This window comes from Puma concolor, chromosome D4, assembly GCF_028749965.1.
Source record: "Puma concolor isolate L17-30 chromosome D4, mPumCon1.1.hap2, whole genome shotgun sequence".
Taxonomy (NCBI): Eukaryota; Metazoa; Chordata; class Mammalia; order Carnivora; family Felidae; genus Puma; species Puma concolor.
The window spans coordinates 11681472-11698566 of NC_141679.1; the positions used below are offsets into that span (position 1 = coordinate 11681472).

The 17095-nt window shown below is 43.4% G+C and overlaps 1 protein-coding gene across 1 annotated transcript in view; it reads left to right on the forward strand.

Annotated features, from left to right (window-relative positions):
* Positions 1 to 17095, forward strand: part of PIP5K1B (phosphatidylinositol-4-phosphate 5-kinase type 1 beta) — a 293079-nt gene that overhangs the window by 228403 nt on the left and 47581 nt on the right. Inside the window, exons 10-12 of the mRNA XM_086684735.1 lie at positions 1023 to 1107; positions 4247 to 4402; positions 11157 to 11301. Of these exons, the coding sequence (XP_086540861.1) occupies positions 1023 to 1107; positions 4247 to 4402; positions 11157 to 11301 (386 nt within the window). The remainder of the gene's footprint in view (positions 1 to 1022; positions 1108 to 4246; positions 4403 to 11156; positions 11302 to 17095) is intronic.

Consider the following 17095-nt stretch of genomic DNA (forward strand, 5'->3'; position numbering starts at 1 on the left):
CAATTCAATTCTATCTAATTAGTGGATAATTCAGCATAACGGAGGTCATCAGTCAGCCGTGTCCCCTCGGAATCTTCCCTGTGTTTTGCACCATTTTACTAGGAGATAAAACCAGTGTTCCTTTTTGACCTAGATGCCATTTTTCCATTAGGGTTGTTTTGCTTATTTGTGTCCCCAGTTTTTTTTTTTAATTTTTTTTTAATGTTTATTTTTTTTTTTTTTATTTTTAAATTTTTTTTTTTCAACGTTTATTTATTTTTGGGACAGAGAGAGACAGAGCATGAACGGGGGAGGGGCAGAGAGAGAGGGAGACACAGAATCGGAAGCAGGCATCCAGGCTCTGAGCCATCAGCCCAGAGCCTGACGCGGGGCTCGAACTCACAGACCGCGAGATCGTGACCTGGCTGAAGCCGGACGCTTAACCGACTGCGCCACCCAGGCGCCCCAATGTTTATTTATTTTTGAGCAAGAGAGACAGAGCACGAGCAGGGGAGGGGCAGAGAGAGAGGACACAGAATCTCAAGCAGGCTCCAGGCTCTGAGCTGTCAGCACAGAGCCCGACGCAGGGCCCACACCCACAAACCGTGAGATCATGACCTGAGCCGAAGTCTGGCATTTAACCGACTGAGCCACCTGGGCGTCTATGTCCCCAGTTTTTGTCCCCAACTCAAAGCGTTATCCTTCATTTCAGCTGCCTACGTGTGAAACAAAGAATCTAAAAGCCCCACATGGCACACAGTGCAATCAGAATCAACTTATTACATGTTTTGCTTTATAAAGCAGCATCTTTTTGCTAGCTCTCCCCAGCCCCATCCACAGTTTTTGCTCAGATTGTCTTTGCCTCCTTCTGCAGCCTGACTCTTGGGCACCACAGGTCACAAGACTTTGCTCTTCTCTGGCTCTCAACATCCACACCTTCTGGTTAAGGACATGGGCTTAACAGAGAACCGATTGAATAGATGGTTCTTCTAGCTTAAAATGAACTGCAAGATAAACCTGTGATAACTGATTTGTATTTTCAGGATACTGTTTCAGTTCATCGACCAAGCTTTTATGCTGACAGATTTCTAAAGTTTATGAATTCCAGAGTTTTCAAGAAAATTCAAGGTAAGGTTCTTAGAATTTTTTTTTTTTTTACTTTTAGCACTTACTTGCTGACTTTCTGGTGTGTATCCTTCCAAGATTTTTAGTGGAAGGTTTGGACTAATTTATCTCCCAAAAGCTGTGATCACTTAATAATTATGTAATTACCAGTAATTTACTGATGCCATAATCATTAGAGTCTTATTGTGGAAAAAATTAGAAACTGCCTAACTTTCCAGTCCTGTATTATACAGATTATATGATGTATTAAATATATTATGGTACAATCTAATGGAATAATATGTACAATAAAAGTCATATTCTAAAGGTACGTTTAGTCCTTATAGACATAGATTTATTCACACAGACACACACACGTGTATATAGTTCATTGGTTCGCATATGTAAATTCACAACAAATGCTAATGGAATATATAAAAATCTGATACATTAACAAGAAAAAAGGATGAAAACCAAACGATCATCTCAACAGGTGCAGAAAACGCACTGGACAAAGTACAGTATTCATTCATGGTAAAAACTTTCCACACAGTAGGTTCAGAGGGAACATACATCAACATCACAAAGGCCATACATGAAAAACCCACAGCTAACATCATACCCAATGGCGAAAACCTGAGAGCTTTTCCTCTGACATCAGCAGCAAGACAAGTATATCCACTCTCACCACAAGCAGTGCTCAAATCTTTGGGCCTCAGGGCCACTTTACGCTCTTTTCAATGATTAAAGACCCTGAAAAAGCATTTACACATGTGGGGCTATGTATATCACTATTTAGCATATTAGAATTTAAAGTTAAGGAAAGTTTTAAATATTCATTAATTCTTACAAAGTAACAATTTCAAAAATTGCATATAAAAATTGTCAGTTTCAACAAAAAGGTAAAAAAATTTCACATAAAAAATAATCATGAAGGGATGCCTGGTGGCTTAGTTGGTTCAGCATCCAACTTCGGCTCAGGTCATGATCTCACAGTTCATGGGTTCGAGCCCCACATTGGGCTCTCCTGTCGGCTCATGCTCTTTCTCTCTCAAAAATAAACAAACATTAAAATAATAATAATAGTAATAATTAGGAAAAGCAATATTTTCTAAAACAAATAATTGACTGAGAGAAGTGGTATTATTTTACATTTTTTCAAAGCCCCAATTCTGGCTTAATAGGAGACATCTAGAATCTCCTATCAGCTTCTGAATTCAGTCTGTGGCTAGAAGTCCTGTGGCATCTAGAAAACTCATTAGAGAGTGAGAAAGGCTAATTACGCCTTAATATTGTTATGAAAATAGGTTTTTTAAGTTATTTTATTTGTTTTTTTTTAAGTAATCTCTACAGCCCTGTGGGGCTCCAACTCATGACCCCAAGATCATGAGTCACAAGCTCCACTGACTGAGCCAGCCAGGAGCCCCTGAAAATAATTTTAACATCGAAGACCTTCTAAGAGGGTCTCAGGAGCCTCTAGTACTCCCTGAACCACATTTGAGATCCTCCGACTTAAAAGTTTTAAAATATTATGTTGGAAGACAAGAGGTGAAGGTTCATAAAAGTCGGCAGACAGAACCTTAAAGCAGAAGCCAGTGCGCGTAATCCCTTCACACCTAGATAGCAGGTGTCGCCATTGTCTTCATAGCATGAGGAGTCAAGGTGAATGTGACTTATTTGGGCCACTTATTTTCCAATAAAATCCATTTCGATCAGTTTTTAAACATTCAAAATTTCCTCCCCTCCAAGAAAACCCAGGTCTGGTTTTATCTCTTCTCCCCCTCCTGTCAGCCAGGAAATAGAATGCTAGCGAGCGAAGAAATGAATACTGCTTAAGACAACTTCAGAGAAAAGAAAGACACCTTGGGTTTCCTGCTTTCTCGTTCTGTGACCTTGGGCAGGTCACAGCTTTTCAGCTCTCATTTTCTGGACCTATAAAAGGGCTCAGACGACCGTTGCCTCCCTCAGACAACCGCGTGGGTAATTTGAGATACGGAGTGTGATGTTAGTCTCCAAACCCTAAAACCCTCTACAAAAGTTATTTATTACGATGATCATATGATTATGGCTATAAGACTGCTCACAAGACACACAGACTTTTCCTTCTCCAGAACTGGAGAGAATGCCCACCATTCTTCCCCATTTGTGTGTCCCAAAGTCCTTGTCCAATTAAGTTCTTGCAAGCTGCCTACGGGCAGGCCCCAGATGAGCGTTGCAATCTAAGCTCTGAGCTTCCCAAAGCCAGATGCAATTATTCTAATGCATCAGCTGTCAGGTCACCCCTGCATGCAAACCTCCACAGGTGGAGAGACACTGCCAAAAACCAGTTCAGGCAAGGCATAAACAAGCCGCAACTTCTCTCCTCCTCTCCTTTAATAACTGCATTAAGCCAAGAATTATTGGAACGAGGACTGAACAGAGATGGGGATGGTGTGGCTGCGGCTAAAACAGCTCCCAGTGACGTAGCCGAAGTACAGGCACAGCCTTCAGCGAGCAGATTGATAGCGAAGTCCATTTGCCCTGGTTCGGGTTCCCAACACACTTCTGAAGTTGTAGAATGCTGTTTGGACAAAGGTCAGGAGTGAACGGTACATCTGATATAGCCGTGACCTCAAAAAGACCCAGAGGGCAGGAAGTTTCAGTGGAAAGTCACTTAAAAGAAAAAAGCAACCCGAAGTAACTTGACTAAATTAGGCTTCCTGAGTATACGATTAAACATTGGCATGTTTAGAAATTCCTAGTCCCAAGTTAATAAAACCAGGGTCATGAGAATTCTCCTTGCTTTACCATCTGCGTTTACCAACCCACCCGACCTCCTCCTAGCACTAGGAAAACGTTGCTTGGAGGCAGAGAAATTCTCCTTTAGCCTCAAAACATTTGAATTTCACCTTGGGTGAGACTTAACTTCAAAATCTGGAGATGCATTCCAGTTTGCATGGACTCTAGGCCCTTGTAATCGAAGTCAAGTCACTGCGGACAAAAAAAATTGCCCAAACGCCAACAGTTTTGTCTCCCTTTCCTCGTGTATGTAAAACAAAGTTTCTTGTTTTATTTCTCCTCAAATAATGACTAATAAGTTAATAAATAAAATCTTAATTAAAAATATTAATGTGCTTTTACAGTAAGTATCTTTCTTTGTCACTCCTTTGTCCTTCCTGTCTAGCTTTGAAGGCGTCACCTTCTAAAAAACGGTGCAACTCCATTGCTGCCCTGAAGGCAACCTCCCAAGAGATCGTGTCCTCAATTAGCCAGGAATGGAAGGATGAGAAGCGGGATCTGCTGACGGAGGGGCAGAGTTTCAGCAGCCTTGACGAGGAAGGTAAAGACATTCAACTTAAAAAAAAAAAAAAAAAAAGGTGGGGGGGGGAGGAGTTCTTCTGATTTTATTTATATAGGTGATGTGGATTCACAATAGAAGAATTAGAACATTAGAGGGGCGCCTGGTGGCTCAGTCGGTTGAGCATCCAACTTGAGTTCAGGTCATGAGCTCACAGCTCTGAGTTCGAGCCCCGCGTCAGGCTCTGGGCTGACAGCTCGGAGCCTGGAGCCTGCTTCGGATTCTGTGTCTCCCTCTCTCCCTGCCCCTCCCCTGTGCAGGTTCTGTCTGTGCGTCTGTCTCTCAAAAGTAAATACACGTTAAAAAAATTTTTTTTAAAAAACATTAGAACATACCTGCTCTCAGAAACAAGACCTGGGGGCACCTGCCTGGCACAGTAGGTAGAACTTGCCACTCTTAATCATGAGTTCAAGCCCCATATAAGGCGTAGAGCTTACTTTAAAAAAAAAAAAAGACACAAATTGTGTTAATGAATTTTCTAAAGGATACTTATAGTATGACTCGCTTACTGTAAATTTTTTAAACACGTAAACAATATAATATATGGCTTAAGGTAAAAAATGTTAGAAATACACTAAGATATTCAGAAATAAGCATCAGTCACCCCACTGCCTGGAGGTGACACATATGAACATCTTTGTGTTTTTATTACTTGGACCTTGTTCTGTGCATGTGTATAATTGTGTGTGTGTGTGTGTGTGTTTCAGACATACACATTATATGCTTCTATGTACGCACATATACATATACACACACTGTAACAATGAATTACCAACTTATTTAGGTCTTTAATGAATTTAATAAAAGTTTTAGAACTTTCCTCTTGCTTGTCATATATCCCTACCTTTTGTTAGATTTCTTCTCAAATGGGTAAAGATGTAGACCTGTATTTTCTATCTTTCCAAAGGGTATCTTTTGAAGATGTGGGTTTTCTGGCGGTTTGTGGCTACGGTGTTAGACCTCACCTCTTTGCTCGTTCCTTTGTCACTTGCTAGCTAGAACTCCTGGTCCAGTGATGAATAGAAGCAGTGACTGGGCGGCCTTGCCTTGTCCTGATTTTAAAGGGAAGGCTTCTCACATTTCACTGTTGAGAAAGAAGTTTGCTGTATTGGATACCCATAATCGGGTCAAGGAAGTACCTTTTTATTGCTGGTTTGCCAAAAGTTTTTATCAGGAATGAGTATTGAATTTTATCACAAACTTTTTTGTCTGTCTTCTTGAATTGATTAGGTGTTTTCCTTTTCTAATTGTTAAAGAGGAAGTGACAGTTTCGACTTTTTTTAATCTATGTATTCTTCTGGGAACCCCAGCAATTCCTGAAAATTTCTTCTACTTAGATTAGCTCTCCAGGGGCGCCTGGGTGGCTTAGTGGGTTGAGCCTCTGACTTCGGCTCAGGTCATAATCTCATGGTTTGTGAGTTCGAGCCCTGCCTGGGACTCTGTGCTGACAGCTCACAGCCTGGAGCCTGCTTCCAATTCTCTGCCTCCTCTCTCTGCCCTCTCCTGCTCACACTCTGTCTTGCTCTCTCTCTCTGTCTCACAAATAAACATTTAAAAATTTTTTTTAAAGATTAACTCTCTTCTCGGGGTTTTCTTTTCCTCAGAGTCACTAGGACAGGGTGATATTCCTCCCCTCCTGCAGCACTTACCCACATGTTCCACGCTGGGATTCTTTCTTTTCTCATCTCCCTAGAAACCAGCTCAGACCCAGATATAGTGATATCGACAAAAGAGTTCATGAAATGTGCTTGCTCCTGTCTCTGGCTGGATGGCTGCAGTTTGTGGCAGCTGTGACTCCCCTTTTCCTAAGCACCTCTGCACCAGCACTGTCCCTCCCACACTGCTGGTCTTCTTAGAGCACACAGAAAACTATAAGGTGTCTACAGTCTGGGAAATAGGATTAATGGATTTTTAAACTGTATCAGTTCATCTTTTTTTATTTTTTTTTTAATGTTTATTTTTGAGAGAGACAGAGCCTGAGCGGGGGAGAGGCAGACAGAGAGGGAGGCACAGACTGCAAAGCAGGCTCCAGGCTCCGAGATGTCAGCACAGGGCTCGAACTCACGAACCGCGACATCACGACCTGAGCTGAAGTCGGATGTGCAACTGACTGAGCCCCACCCCGCCCCCCCCCCCCGCCGGCGCCCCATAATCTTCCAAATAGGATGCACCATGTGACTTCTGAAGTTAAAGCAACAAGTCTAGTTGTCAGTCTGGGGGGAAGAAAGGGGTATAATACATACACTACATAACATCCAGAAAGTCTGGATGAAACATTGGAAGTAGGGCACGTGTTGTGCTTTTCTTCAGCTGAGCTCCTGGACCCAGTTTCATGTCTAAATGAGTTTATCTAGACAGTTCTTTCTGCGAAGTTTTTATCATGCTGTGTATTTGGGGCCTTCCATTTTCATAGTGCACCAAATTGCCTCTAGTTATTAATCGTCTCTTCTGTGCCACTGTCAGCATATCTTGGTTGTATTAGTTTTCTGGGGCCATGTAACAAATTACCAGAAAGCCAGCCGCTTAATAGAACCTCCAGTTATTAGCTCACAGTTGTGTAAATGAGAAGTCTGGAAAGGCTCCCCTGGATTCTCCGGGCACCGTTTATCAGGGATCTGAAGGCATCAGCTGGGCTGCGTTCTCATCTGGAGGTGTTGGGAAAGAAATCCTCCAAGGTCATCGTGTGGGCAGAATTGGCATCCCTGCGGACCCCATGCCTGCCTGTCTGATAGCTGTGGGCCACATTCGGCCCCTCGAGACCGTGCACATACCTTGCCAGGCGGCCCCCTCCCATCTTCAAACAGAGAATTTTGTACAAGTGAATCGTTCTCTCACTTCCAATCCCTGACTGCCACATTTAAAAGGCTCAAGTGATCGGGCGCCTGGGTGACTCAGTCTGTTAAGCGTCTGACTCTTGACTTCAGCTCAGGTCATGATCTCGTGAGATCGAGCCCCACGTTGGGCTATGTGCTGGTAGTACAGAGCCTGCTTGGGATTCTCTCCGGTCCTCTCTACCCTTCCCTTGCTTGCACACACTCTCTCACTCAAAATAAATAATAAGAAAAAAAAAGGGAGCTCAAGTGATGAGGCCAGGCCCATCTGGATAATATCCTCTAAGCTGGAGTTAAGGAATTAGTAACCTAATTACACCTGCATAATTCCTTTTGTGGTGTCAAATATGTAATTACAGAAGCCAAATCGCATTCACTGATATGACCCCCACTCAAAGGGAGATGGTTCAAGCATACATATCCCTGGGGATCATCCTAGAATTCTGTCTACCATGTTAGTTTCTTAGAAACACTGAAGGGTATAGGAGCTTGAGGAGATAGTTCTCTGTTTTAAAGAGCTGCTCCTAAGAGATTGGGGCTCACCAGTGTCTGGCCCAAGTTGCTGGACAGATCGCTCAAACAACCTCTGGTTGATGAAGTCAAGCTGGGTGCACCCAAAACTGGAGTCTTGATGAGCTCTTTTCAGTCCAGCCCCATCTGCCTTATATTGAGTAGCAATCCTTTCAAATCTGATGGGCAGTGGTTTTTCTGACCCACTTTTCAATGTTATTGAGAGTTTCAATTTTCCTCTATATTGAATGAGAAGGTGGGATCCTCTATATTGAATGAGAAGGTAGGATCAAGCTTATTAAAGGTCACTAGTCAATTGTCCTATAACATTGAAGGCCTCTCTAATTTTTGCATGTTGAGTGCTTGGGGTACTTGCGTGTTTATACAGTCTGTTACCATCTGTTACTCATCGTGGTAATTCTTTATTTTGACCAGAATAGGAGGCAGAGATGTACCATCTCACACGTTTTACTTTATTTTATTTTTTTTTTAATTTTATTTTTTTTTAATTTACATCCAAATTAGTTAGCATCTAGTGCAACAATGATTTCAGGAGTAGATTCCTTATTGCCCCTGACCCATTTAGCCCATCCCCCCTCCCCCACCCCCTGCAGTGACCCTCAGTTTGTTCTCCAGATCTCTTCTGTTTTGTCCCCCTCCCTGTTTTTGTATTATTTTTGTTTCCCTTCCCTTATGTTCATGTTTTGTCTCTTCCAAGTCCTCCTATGAGTGAAGTCATATGATACTTGTCTTTCTCCAACTAATTTCGCTTAGCATAATACCCTCCAGTTCCATCCACATAGTTGGAAATGGCAAGGTTCCATTCTTTTTGATTGCCAAGTAATACTCCAGTGTGTGTGGGGGGGGGGGGGTGTGTGTATCCCACATCTTCTTTATCCATTCATCCATCGAGGGACATTTGGGCTCTTTACATACTTTGGCTATTGTCAATGGTGCTGCTATAAACATGGGGGTGCATGTGTCCCTTCGAAACAGCACACCTGTATCCCTTGGATCAATGCCTAGTAGTGCAATTGCTGGGTCGTAGGGTAGTTCTATTTTTAGCTTTTTGAGGAACCTCCATACTCTTTTCCAGAGTGGCTGCACCAGCTGGCATTGCCACCATCCCACATATTTTAAAGTGTGTCCGGTCTCCTGGTCCAGAGTCCAGCCCTTCTGTGCCTACCCCCTTTCCCTCTGTGCCTCCCTCCATCCTTTCATCTCCCCCTCTTCAAACCCCACATCTAAAACCTCACACTCATGCGATAGTGCCTATTAGGACCATTTTCCATGCGTACGCTTCCTAAACATGCATAATTTTGAGCCCGTCGTGCCAGTGAAGGGATCCCAGAAACACTTTAAAGTTATGTCGTATTTATTATCGCCTGTCTTGGTTTAGCTTGGGGGAATGATGAAAAAGAGTCTAGGTACACATGGTGATGCTGGTTAACAACAGTCTGTTGTATATTTGAAAGTTGCTAAGAGACTAGATCCTAAAAATTCTCATTACAAGAAAAAAAAAGTGTTGTATTGTAACTACTATGTGGTGATGGATGTTCACTAGACCATGATGATCATCTCACAATGTACATGTTTATCAAATCATCACGTTGGACTCTTTAATACAGTGTTAGATGTCAATTATATCTTCATAAAAATTTAAAAATGAAATATTGGGGTGCCTGAGTGGCTCAGTCACTTGAGTGTCCAACTCTCAATTTTGGCTCAAATCCTGACCCCAGGGTCATGGGATCAAGCCCCGTGTCAGGCTTCGTGCTAAGTGTGGAGCCTGCCTAAGATAGTCCCTCTCTCCCTCTGCCTCTCTGCCACCCATTCTCTCTCTCTTTCTATTTTTCTCAAAAAAAAAAAATAATAATAATGTCTCCCTAGGTTAAAAAAAATCACCCATTCTCTCTCTCTTTCTATTTTTCTCAAAAAATAATAATAATGATGATGATGATGTCTCCCTAGGTTAAAAAAAATCACCCATTGTCTCTCTCTTTCTTTCTCAAAAAATAATAATAACAATAATAATAATGATGATGTCTCCCTAGGTTAGAAAAAAATCAGTGTGAGCCTAGTTATAAAAGTTTAAGGACCAGGATTTGTCCATAACTGTTATGTCCACAGTGTTCTAATTTTTTTTTAATTTTTTAGCATTTATTTATTTTTGAGAGAACATGAGCAGGGGAGGGACAGAGAGAGAGGGAGACACAGAATCCGAAGCAGGCTCCAGGCTCTGAGCTGTCAGCACAGAGCCCCACGCGGGGCACAAACCCATGAATCAGGAGATCATGACCTGAGCTGAAGTTGCACACTTAACCGACTGAGCCACCCAGGTGCCCCACACAGTGTTCTGTTTTTAAAGCAACTCTGTTCTGTGTGACTGACCTGTCATTAAAGCACTGTCTCTACCAGGCTGGGCAGTAAGGGATACAAATTTGTCCAAAGTTTAGGTTAGGATGATTAAAAATGGTCTGGGAAAGGGCGCCTGGGTGGCTCAGTCGGTTAAGCGGCCGACTTTGGCTCAGGTCATGATCTCGCATTCTGTGAGTTCGAGCCCCGCGTCGGGCTCTGTGCTGACAGCTCAGAGCCTGGAGCCTGTTTCAGATTCTGTGTCTCCCTCTCTCTGACCCTCCCCCATTCATGCTCTGTCTCTCTCTGTCTAAAAAATAAATAAAGTTAAAAAAAAAATTAAAAAAAAAAAAAGGTCTGGGAAGCATGTGTTTCCCGGCTGTTAAAAAGTCTGAGTACTAGGGCGCCTGGGTGGCTCAGTTGGTTAAGCGGCCGACTTCGGCCCAGGTCACGATCTCGCGGTCTGTGAGTTCGAGCCCCGCGTCAGGCTCTGGGCTGATGGCTCAGAGCCTGGATGCCTGCTTCCGATTCTGTGTCTCCCTCTCTCTCTGCCCCTCCCCCGTTCATGTTCTGTCTCTCTCTGTCTCAAAAATAAAAGTTAAAAAAAAAAAAATTAAAAAAAAAGTCTGAGTACTTAGATCTAAATTGAGGAGGATAAATACGTGCATATCCCAGGGAGGGAGAGCGGGTGCCCTGTGTGTTTCTACATTGGCCAATCATCCTGTTAATCCCTGTCACATTATCTCCTTAAGCTCCTATGAGCTTTTGATGTCATCTTTTGAAACAGTAAATCACTTTCTTAGGTTTTTCAAAGAACATTCATAATGTCATTTCCATAAGCTGTTTTGTAAATTAATGCAGTCCCCTTTCTGTTTAACCTGTTTGCAAGGAGCTGTCTTACAGGTCTGCTGTAGTTCAGATGAGTGAGGTGAATTCATCATTTAACTCGCAACCTGATCTGCGAAATGAGTGCTTTTGACTCGACTCCAGTGCATTTACTACTGAGATTCATGAGTCTCTCTCCTGCTTTTGTCACCCAGCCCTGGGATCCCGACACAGGCCGGACCTGGTGCCTAGCACTCCTTCACTCTTTGAAGCTGCTTCCTTGGCAACCACGATTTCTTCTTCTTCCTTATATGTCAATGAACATTGTCCACACGACAGGACTACGCTCTATTCAAACAGGTAAGACTTCGCGCGATCACATTACCCGTCTGCCTGTTAACCCCGTTAGTGCCACAGGTACACGGGTATCTCTGAACAAGCACATGCTCTCCCTGACAACCAGGGTGTGACCGTCACCTCCCCTGTAAGTGAGAGGAAGTGAAAACATGCTTGATTTTTACTATGTCAAGAAGCACCTCTAGGGGAAAACCCTCCTTGTGTTTCTTCACAGTTAATCATTATGTCCTATAGACATTATGTACTCAGTTCTCGGGAAGAAGACGGATGTTTCATCATTTCATCATTTCACCGTTTCGTATGAACGGATTTTTTAAGCAGGTGTTCTTGGTTAATATTGCACATAGCTGCAAAGATATTTGAATATTCTCTTTTCGTTCGAGTGACCTTAGTGGCCATGGTAGAAACAATAACTGCCCCCCACAGTTGTCCCCATCCTAATCCCTGGAACCTGTGCCTTATATGTTACCTTATAGAGCAAAAGGGACTTTGCCAATGTGTTTAAGTTAAAGATCCGAGGTGGGAAGTGTATCTTCAATTATTAAGGTTGTCTCAATGAAATCGCCTGGTCTTTTTTTTTAATATTGTTTTATTAACACTACAGTAGTAGGCAACTTTATGCTTCTGTTTTTTCCTGGATCACTGAGTCACACGGAATTCAAAATCCACTAGGAGGCTGAGAGCCTTTACATTAAATGTATCCTCCCTAAAAATCCTTAACTGTATGCCAGTCTGTCCTCAAGCAGTAAAATTCAGTTATGCACAGGGTCTTTGTAAGGGGAAGACAGAAAGGTTAGGGTCCGATAAAGAGAATTGCAAAAGCAGAGGGAAGAGAGAGAGATGTTAGAAGGCACCAAGCTGCTGGCTTCAAAAGGCGGAGGACAGGGCAGTGAGCCCAGGGAAGCCAGCAGCCTCTAGAAACCAGAAAAGGCTAGGAAACAGGTGCCCCCTTAGAGCCTTCACCAAGGAAGACAGATCTTCCAACATGTTGAATTTCAGGATTTCTGACCAGAGCTGTGAGAGAATAAGTTGTGTTGTTTTAAGCCATAAGTTTGTGATAATTTCTTATAGCAGCAATAGAAAACTAATACAGTGACTCTCCAACATGCGATGATTTAGTGTTTCAGTGGGGGGGGGGGGTTGGTACTATTATTTCCTAAATAGAGAGTCACTTAGTTATTACTTTGGCTTTTTATGTTTATTTCTTTCTCTGTTTATATTTAGAGGGAGCGTGTGAGGGGGGAGGGGCAGAGGGAAAGAGAGAGAATCTTCAGCAGGCTCCACGTTCTGCACAGATCCGAATGCAGGGCTCAATCCCACGACCTGAGTCGAAATCAAGAGTCAGACGCTTAACTGAGTCCGCTACCCAGGCGCCCCTCGATACTTTTGCTTTTTAAACAAAACATTGTCAAATATTGATTCTAGTAATAGGAGATGATGTCTTTTTTTTTTAATTTTTTTTTTTCAACATTTATTTATTTTTGGGACAGAGAGAGACAGAGCATGAACAGGGGAGGGGCAGAGAGAGAGGGAGACACAGAATCGGAAACAGGCTCCAGGCTCTGAGCCATCAGCCCAGAGCCTGACGCGGGGCTCGAACTCACGGACCGCGAGATCGTGACCTGGCTGAAGTCGGACGCTTAACCGACTGCGCCACCCAGGCGCCCCAGGAGATGATGTCTTTACACAAAGATCACAATGTTGCCTATGGGCGTGGCTGATTGATTTTCACTTTCTATGTATGCAATTTTGGTTTTTTAAATTTTTTAATGTTTATTTTTTTTTTAGAGAGAGAGACAGTGCACAAGCAGGGGAGAGGCAGAGAGCGAGAGGGAGACACAGAATCTGAAGCAGGCGCCAGGCTCGGAGCTGTCACCTCAGAGCGTGACACGGGGCTCGAACTCACAAACTGCGAGGTCATGACCTGAGCCAAAGTCGGTCACTTTACGGACTGAGCCACCCAGGCACTTCTGTATATACAATTTTGTAACTAGCTTCAGTTGCTGGACAGGGACTGCTCTGTATATGTTCCTGATAATTATCTGTTAAATGTTGAACTGGCTCTTGTCAAAAATCTGGCTCTTGAGAATCAAGATGGGATTCGTGCAGGTAAAGTCCTTCTGGCACAAGTCATTTTCCACCTCCACGGTTGCAGCTTGGCTCACTTCCAGAATGAGGACTCCGTATGGTAGGCTGCTTTTTAACATACGCGTATTTGTAGATTCCAGCTTGGTCTGGAAGTTACGGTTTGGTAATTGGAGCTTCTGTAGAAATTTCTTCCCTCTTGCCGTTTGCTGCTCTCTCTGCTAGATACCGGTTGGGGGATGGTGGGTGAGGCAACCAGTCTTGGTCTGGAGAAGTGGCATGAATGGCAGGGTGAGCCTTCAGTCTTAGTGGGGCTTCAGTTTAGATTGCTCGGGTGGAAAAGCCAACAAATAAGGCTCCATTATAAATTACTCAACTCATCTAAACTGTAAAAGAAATTTGGTTAGCTTCCTTAGGTTAGAAGAATTTAAAGTGACCTAGCGGTAATGTGTTACCTGAATGTTCAAATTTGTGACATAAATTAGTCAAGCGACAGCTTTCCTATCTGTGTGGTATAGCTAAACACCACTGTTTTGCTCTCACATAGAAATAGCAGCTCAAAAAAATGGCTGGAAAGTCACAGGAAGCTCCTTGCAAGGTCAAAAAACAATTCCATGTGAAGGCCTGGTGGTTTCTTTTTTTTTTTTTTTTAATTTTTTTTTTTTAACGTTTATTTATTTTTGAGACAGAGAGAGACAGAGCATGAACGGGAGAGGGTCAGAGAGAGAGCGAGACACAGAATCTGAAACAGGCTCCAGGCTCTGAGCTGTCAGCACAGAGCTCAACGCGGGGCTCGAACTCACAGACCTTGAGATCATGACCTGAGCCGAAGTCGAAAGCTTAACCAACTGAGCCACCCAGGCGTCCCAAGGCATGGTGGTTTCTTATGATTGCTACTGTTCTCATTATCAGGGTCACGTAATTGGATATGCTATTAATTTACTAGAATTTTCAGCACAAATACAAAAGGGTTTTTTGCTTGTGGGTTTGTTTGTTTGTTTGTTTGTTTGTTTGTTTGTTTTGGTGGCACTAGTTGTGAGTAAGTATGCAGTATCTTGGCCAGAAGTATTCAATTCTTGGGTATTCATAAAGTTCCCCCAGCGTCTGGAACTGTCTCCTTCCTAGCCAGCGTTGCAAGCTACCTCTGCATGCTCCAGGGCTGTGGTATAATTCTTGGTACTTTTACTTATGAGGATGCTGGTTATCATATGTTGGATGGGGAAAACAGTGTTATCGGTGATATTTTTCCCTTTCTTTTTTTGAAGTGAACTGTTGGAGATAAACCTTCTTTGGCATGGTATCTCCAACTTGCATTTTGATATGCTTAGCGGTCAGGTTGCAACAAGAAACCACTCTGTCTTAGACAGAAAGGGATTTGATATGGGGAATTAGGTGCTTGCAAAGTCCCTGAAAAGGCTCTGGGCTGGACATCAGGAAATCGCTCCTGGATAATGCCACTGAACGGGCCGACCAATAGCCCCGCAGCCTTGGCCGCAGTCAAGCAGGTGCCCTGCCAACAGAACACAAGCTAGCGAAAGCATTTTGGTGATCCCTGAATGTTTTTAAAATAAGCTAACATTTAAAAATCAAGCAGTTTTGGGGCGCCTCGGTGGCTCAGTCGGTTAAGCGTCCAACTCTTGGTTTTGGCTCAGGTCGTAGTCTCATGGTTCTTGAGATCAAGCCCTGAATCGGGTTCTCTGCTGATAGTGCAGAGCCTGCTTGGGATTCTCTCTCTCTCTCCCCCCTCTCTCTGCCCCTACCCCGCTCTCACTCGCTCTCTCTCAAAATAAATAAACTTGAAAAAATAATAATAAAAATCAAGTCGTTTCACTAAAATCCCCTTTTGAAAAATCACTAGTCTGGGCCCCTCTTGGCTCTGTTGCCTTTGGCATTTATCCACTGGAGGGGGGAAGCCTGGACCCTGCTTTGCTTACCTCTGATGTCTCCTGCCTGTTCCTCTGGGCATTTCTGGTTTTAGCCTGGAGATAGAAAAGAAGCCAAAGACGTGTCTCCGATCTTAACCACTGCTTTAGGGGAATCTTAAGGAAAAGGGGCCAAAAAAGGCCCAGAGGTGCTAAACAGAAACCTCTAGCCTGTGAACTCCTGGGAATCAGTATCCCTACCCGCCCCCCCACCGCCCCCAACCCTAAAATAAACAAACATGATTCTACGTTCCTTCTGGCCTGCTCAGTTTTAAAACCTAATCCAAATAGCCTGGAAAGAAAATGAGTTGAATATTAAACTTATAATTCACATCAGGTTTGTTTTTTTTTTTTAATCTGTGAATCATTTTTGTGTTAAGGCACAATGGCCTGTTTTGTCCATTTTGACTCTGTGCCTTACCTGTCTGCGCTTAAATAAGCCGTAAATACTTCAGCTAGCAGTGGTCATTCTGTCAGTCTTTATAAAATGCTTTGAAAAGTGTCGATTAGTGCTGGGATGTGTCCACACCTGAATTGTATGTTGCAGTGGGAAAACTGCTCTCTCTTCAAGTTATTCCGCCTTAAAAGGGACTAGTCTCTGTAACGGCAAAAACTCCAATTGCAATCTCTCCCCCTCCTCCCCCTCCTCCTCCTCCTCCTTTTTTGTTTTTTGTTTTTTTGGAAGTGTACTCTAAAAATTGAGTAGAAAGCAAAGAAAAGATTGTATTTTTAAAGTATATATTTAACCTGATGATTGGGAGTCCCTGTTTTCACAGTACAGTTTGGTGTTCGGGCATGTAGTTCATAGTGATGGAGGCAAACTCGGGTGGGCACGTGCTTCCCAGTCAAATGGCGGGATTTAAATTTTGAATCTTTGATCCTTAAAGTCTTCTTTCCTAGGCAGAGCTCTGTTCTTTTACAGGGGGTATAAATGAGCACTAAGAAATGCAGAGGCAAACGTGTTTTACCTCAAAGATAAGAACAACTTAATATTGTAGAAATTTGCTACATGCAAGAATTTTATTTCTTGCCATGAGTCCCGGCACCTTTGGTAGCAAAGCTGATGGTCTGATCCTGCACAAGTATCGAAAGCCCTCCTGCGTCCCAACCTATTTATAGCTTCCCCATCAAAAATACCTTTACCTTTGGGGCGCCTGGGTGGCTCGGTCGTTAAGCATCTGACTATCGATCTCGGCTCACATCATGATCTCACAGTTCATAAGATCAGGCCCCGTGTTGGGCTCTTCACTGACAGCGTGGAGCCTGCTCGGGATTCTCTCTCTCTCTCCCTCTCTCTTTGCTCCTGCCCCGCTTGTGCGCTCACTCGCTGTCTCTCTCAAAATAAATAAACATTTTTTAAAAAGGGGGGAAAAATGTCTTTAGCTTGATCACTGCTCTGGCTGCTCTCCTGTTTTTCTAGTGACTGTTTCAAATAGCTGGCTCACCCTAGAGGCATTTGGAGTGTTACAAGAAGGGCAGTTATGTCACCGGAGAAGCCACTGGTCATCTGCACATAGAGGTGACAGCTGGCAAAGGCCCCCTAAATGTTGAGTCCAGCATCAGAGATCTCAGAGGCTGACCCAGGGGATCTGACTGCAGTTCTCTGCCATTTTTTTCATCCCACTAGAATCTCATAAAGCCAGGAGAGCACGGGAGTGACCTTACAGACATGTCTAAAAGACCAGGAAAGAAAAGTGCAGAGACATGCGCATTCTGTGACCTGCTGCCACGAGGTCACACGGTGTGCTGGTAGGATTTAACTGGAACACGGGTCTCGGAGGCCCAACCTC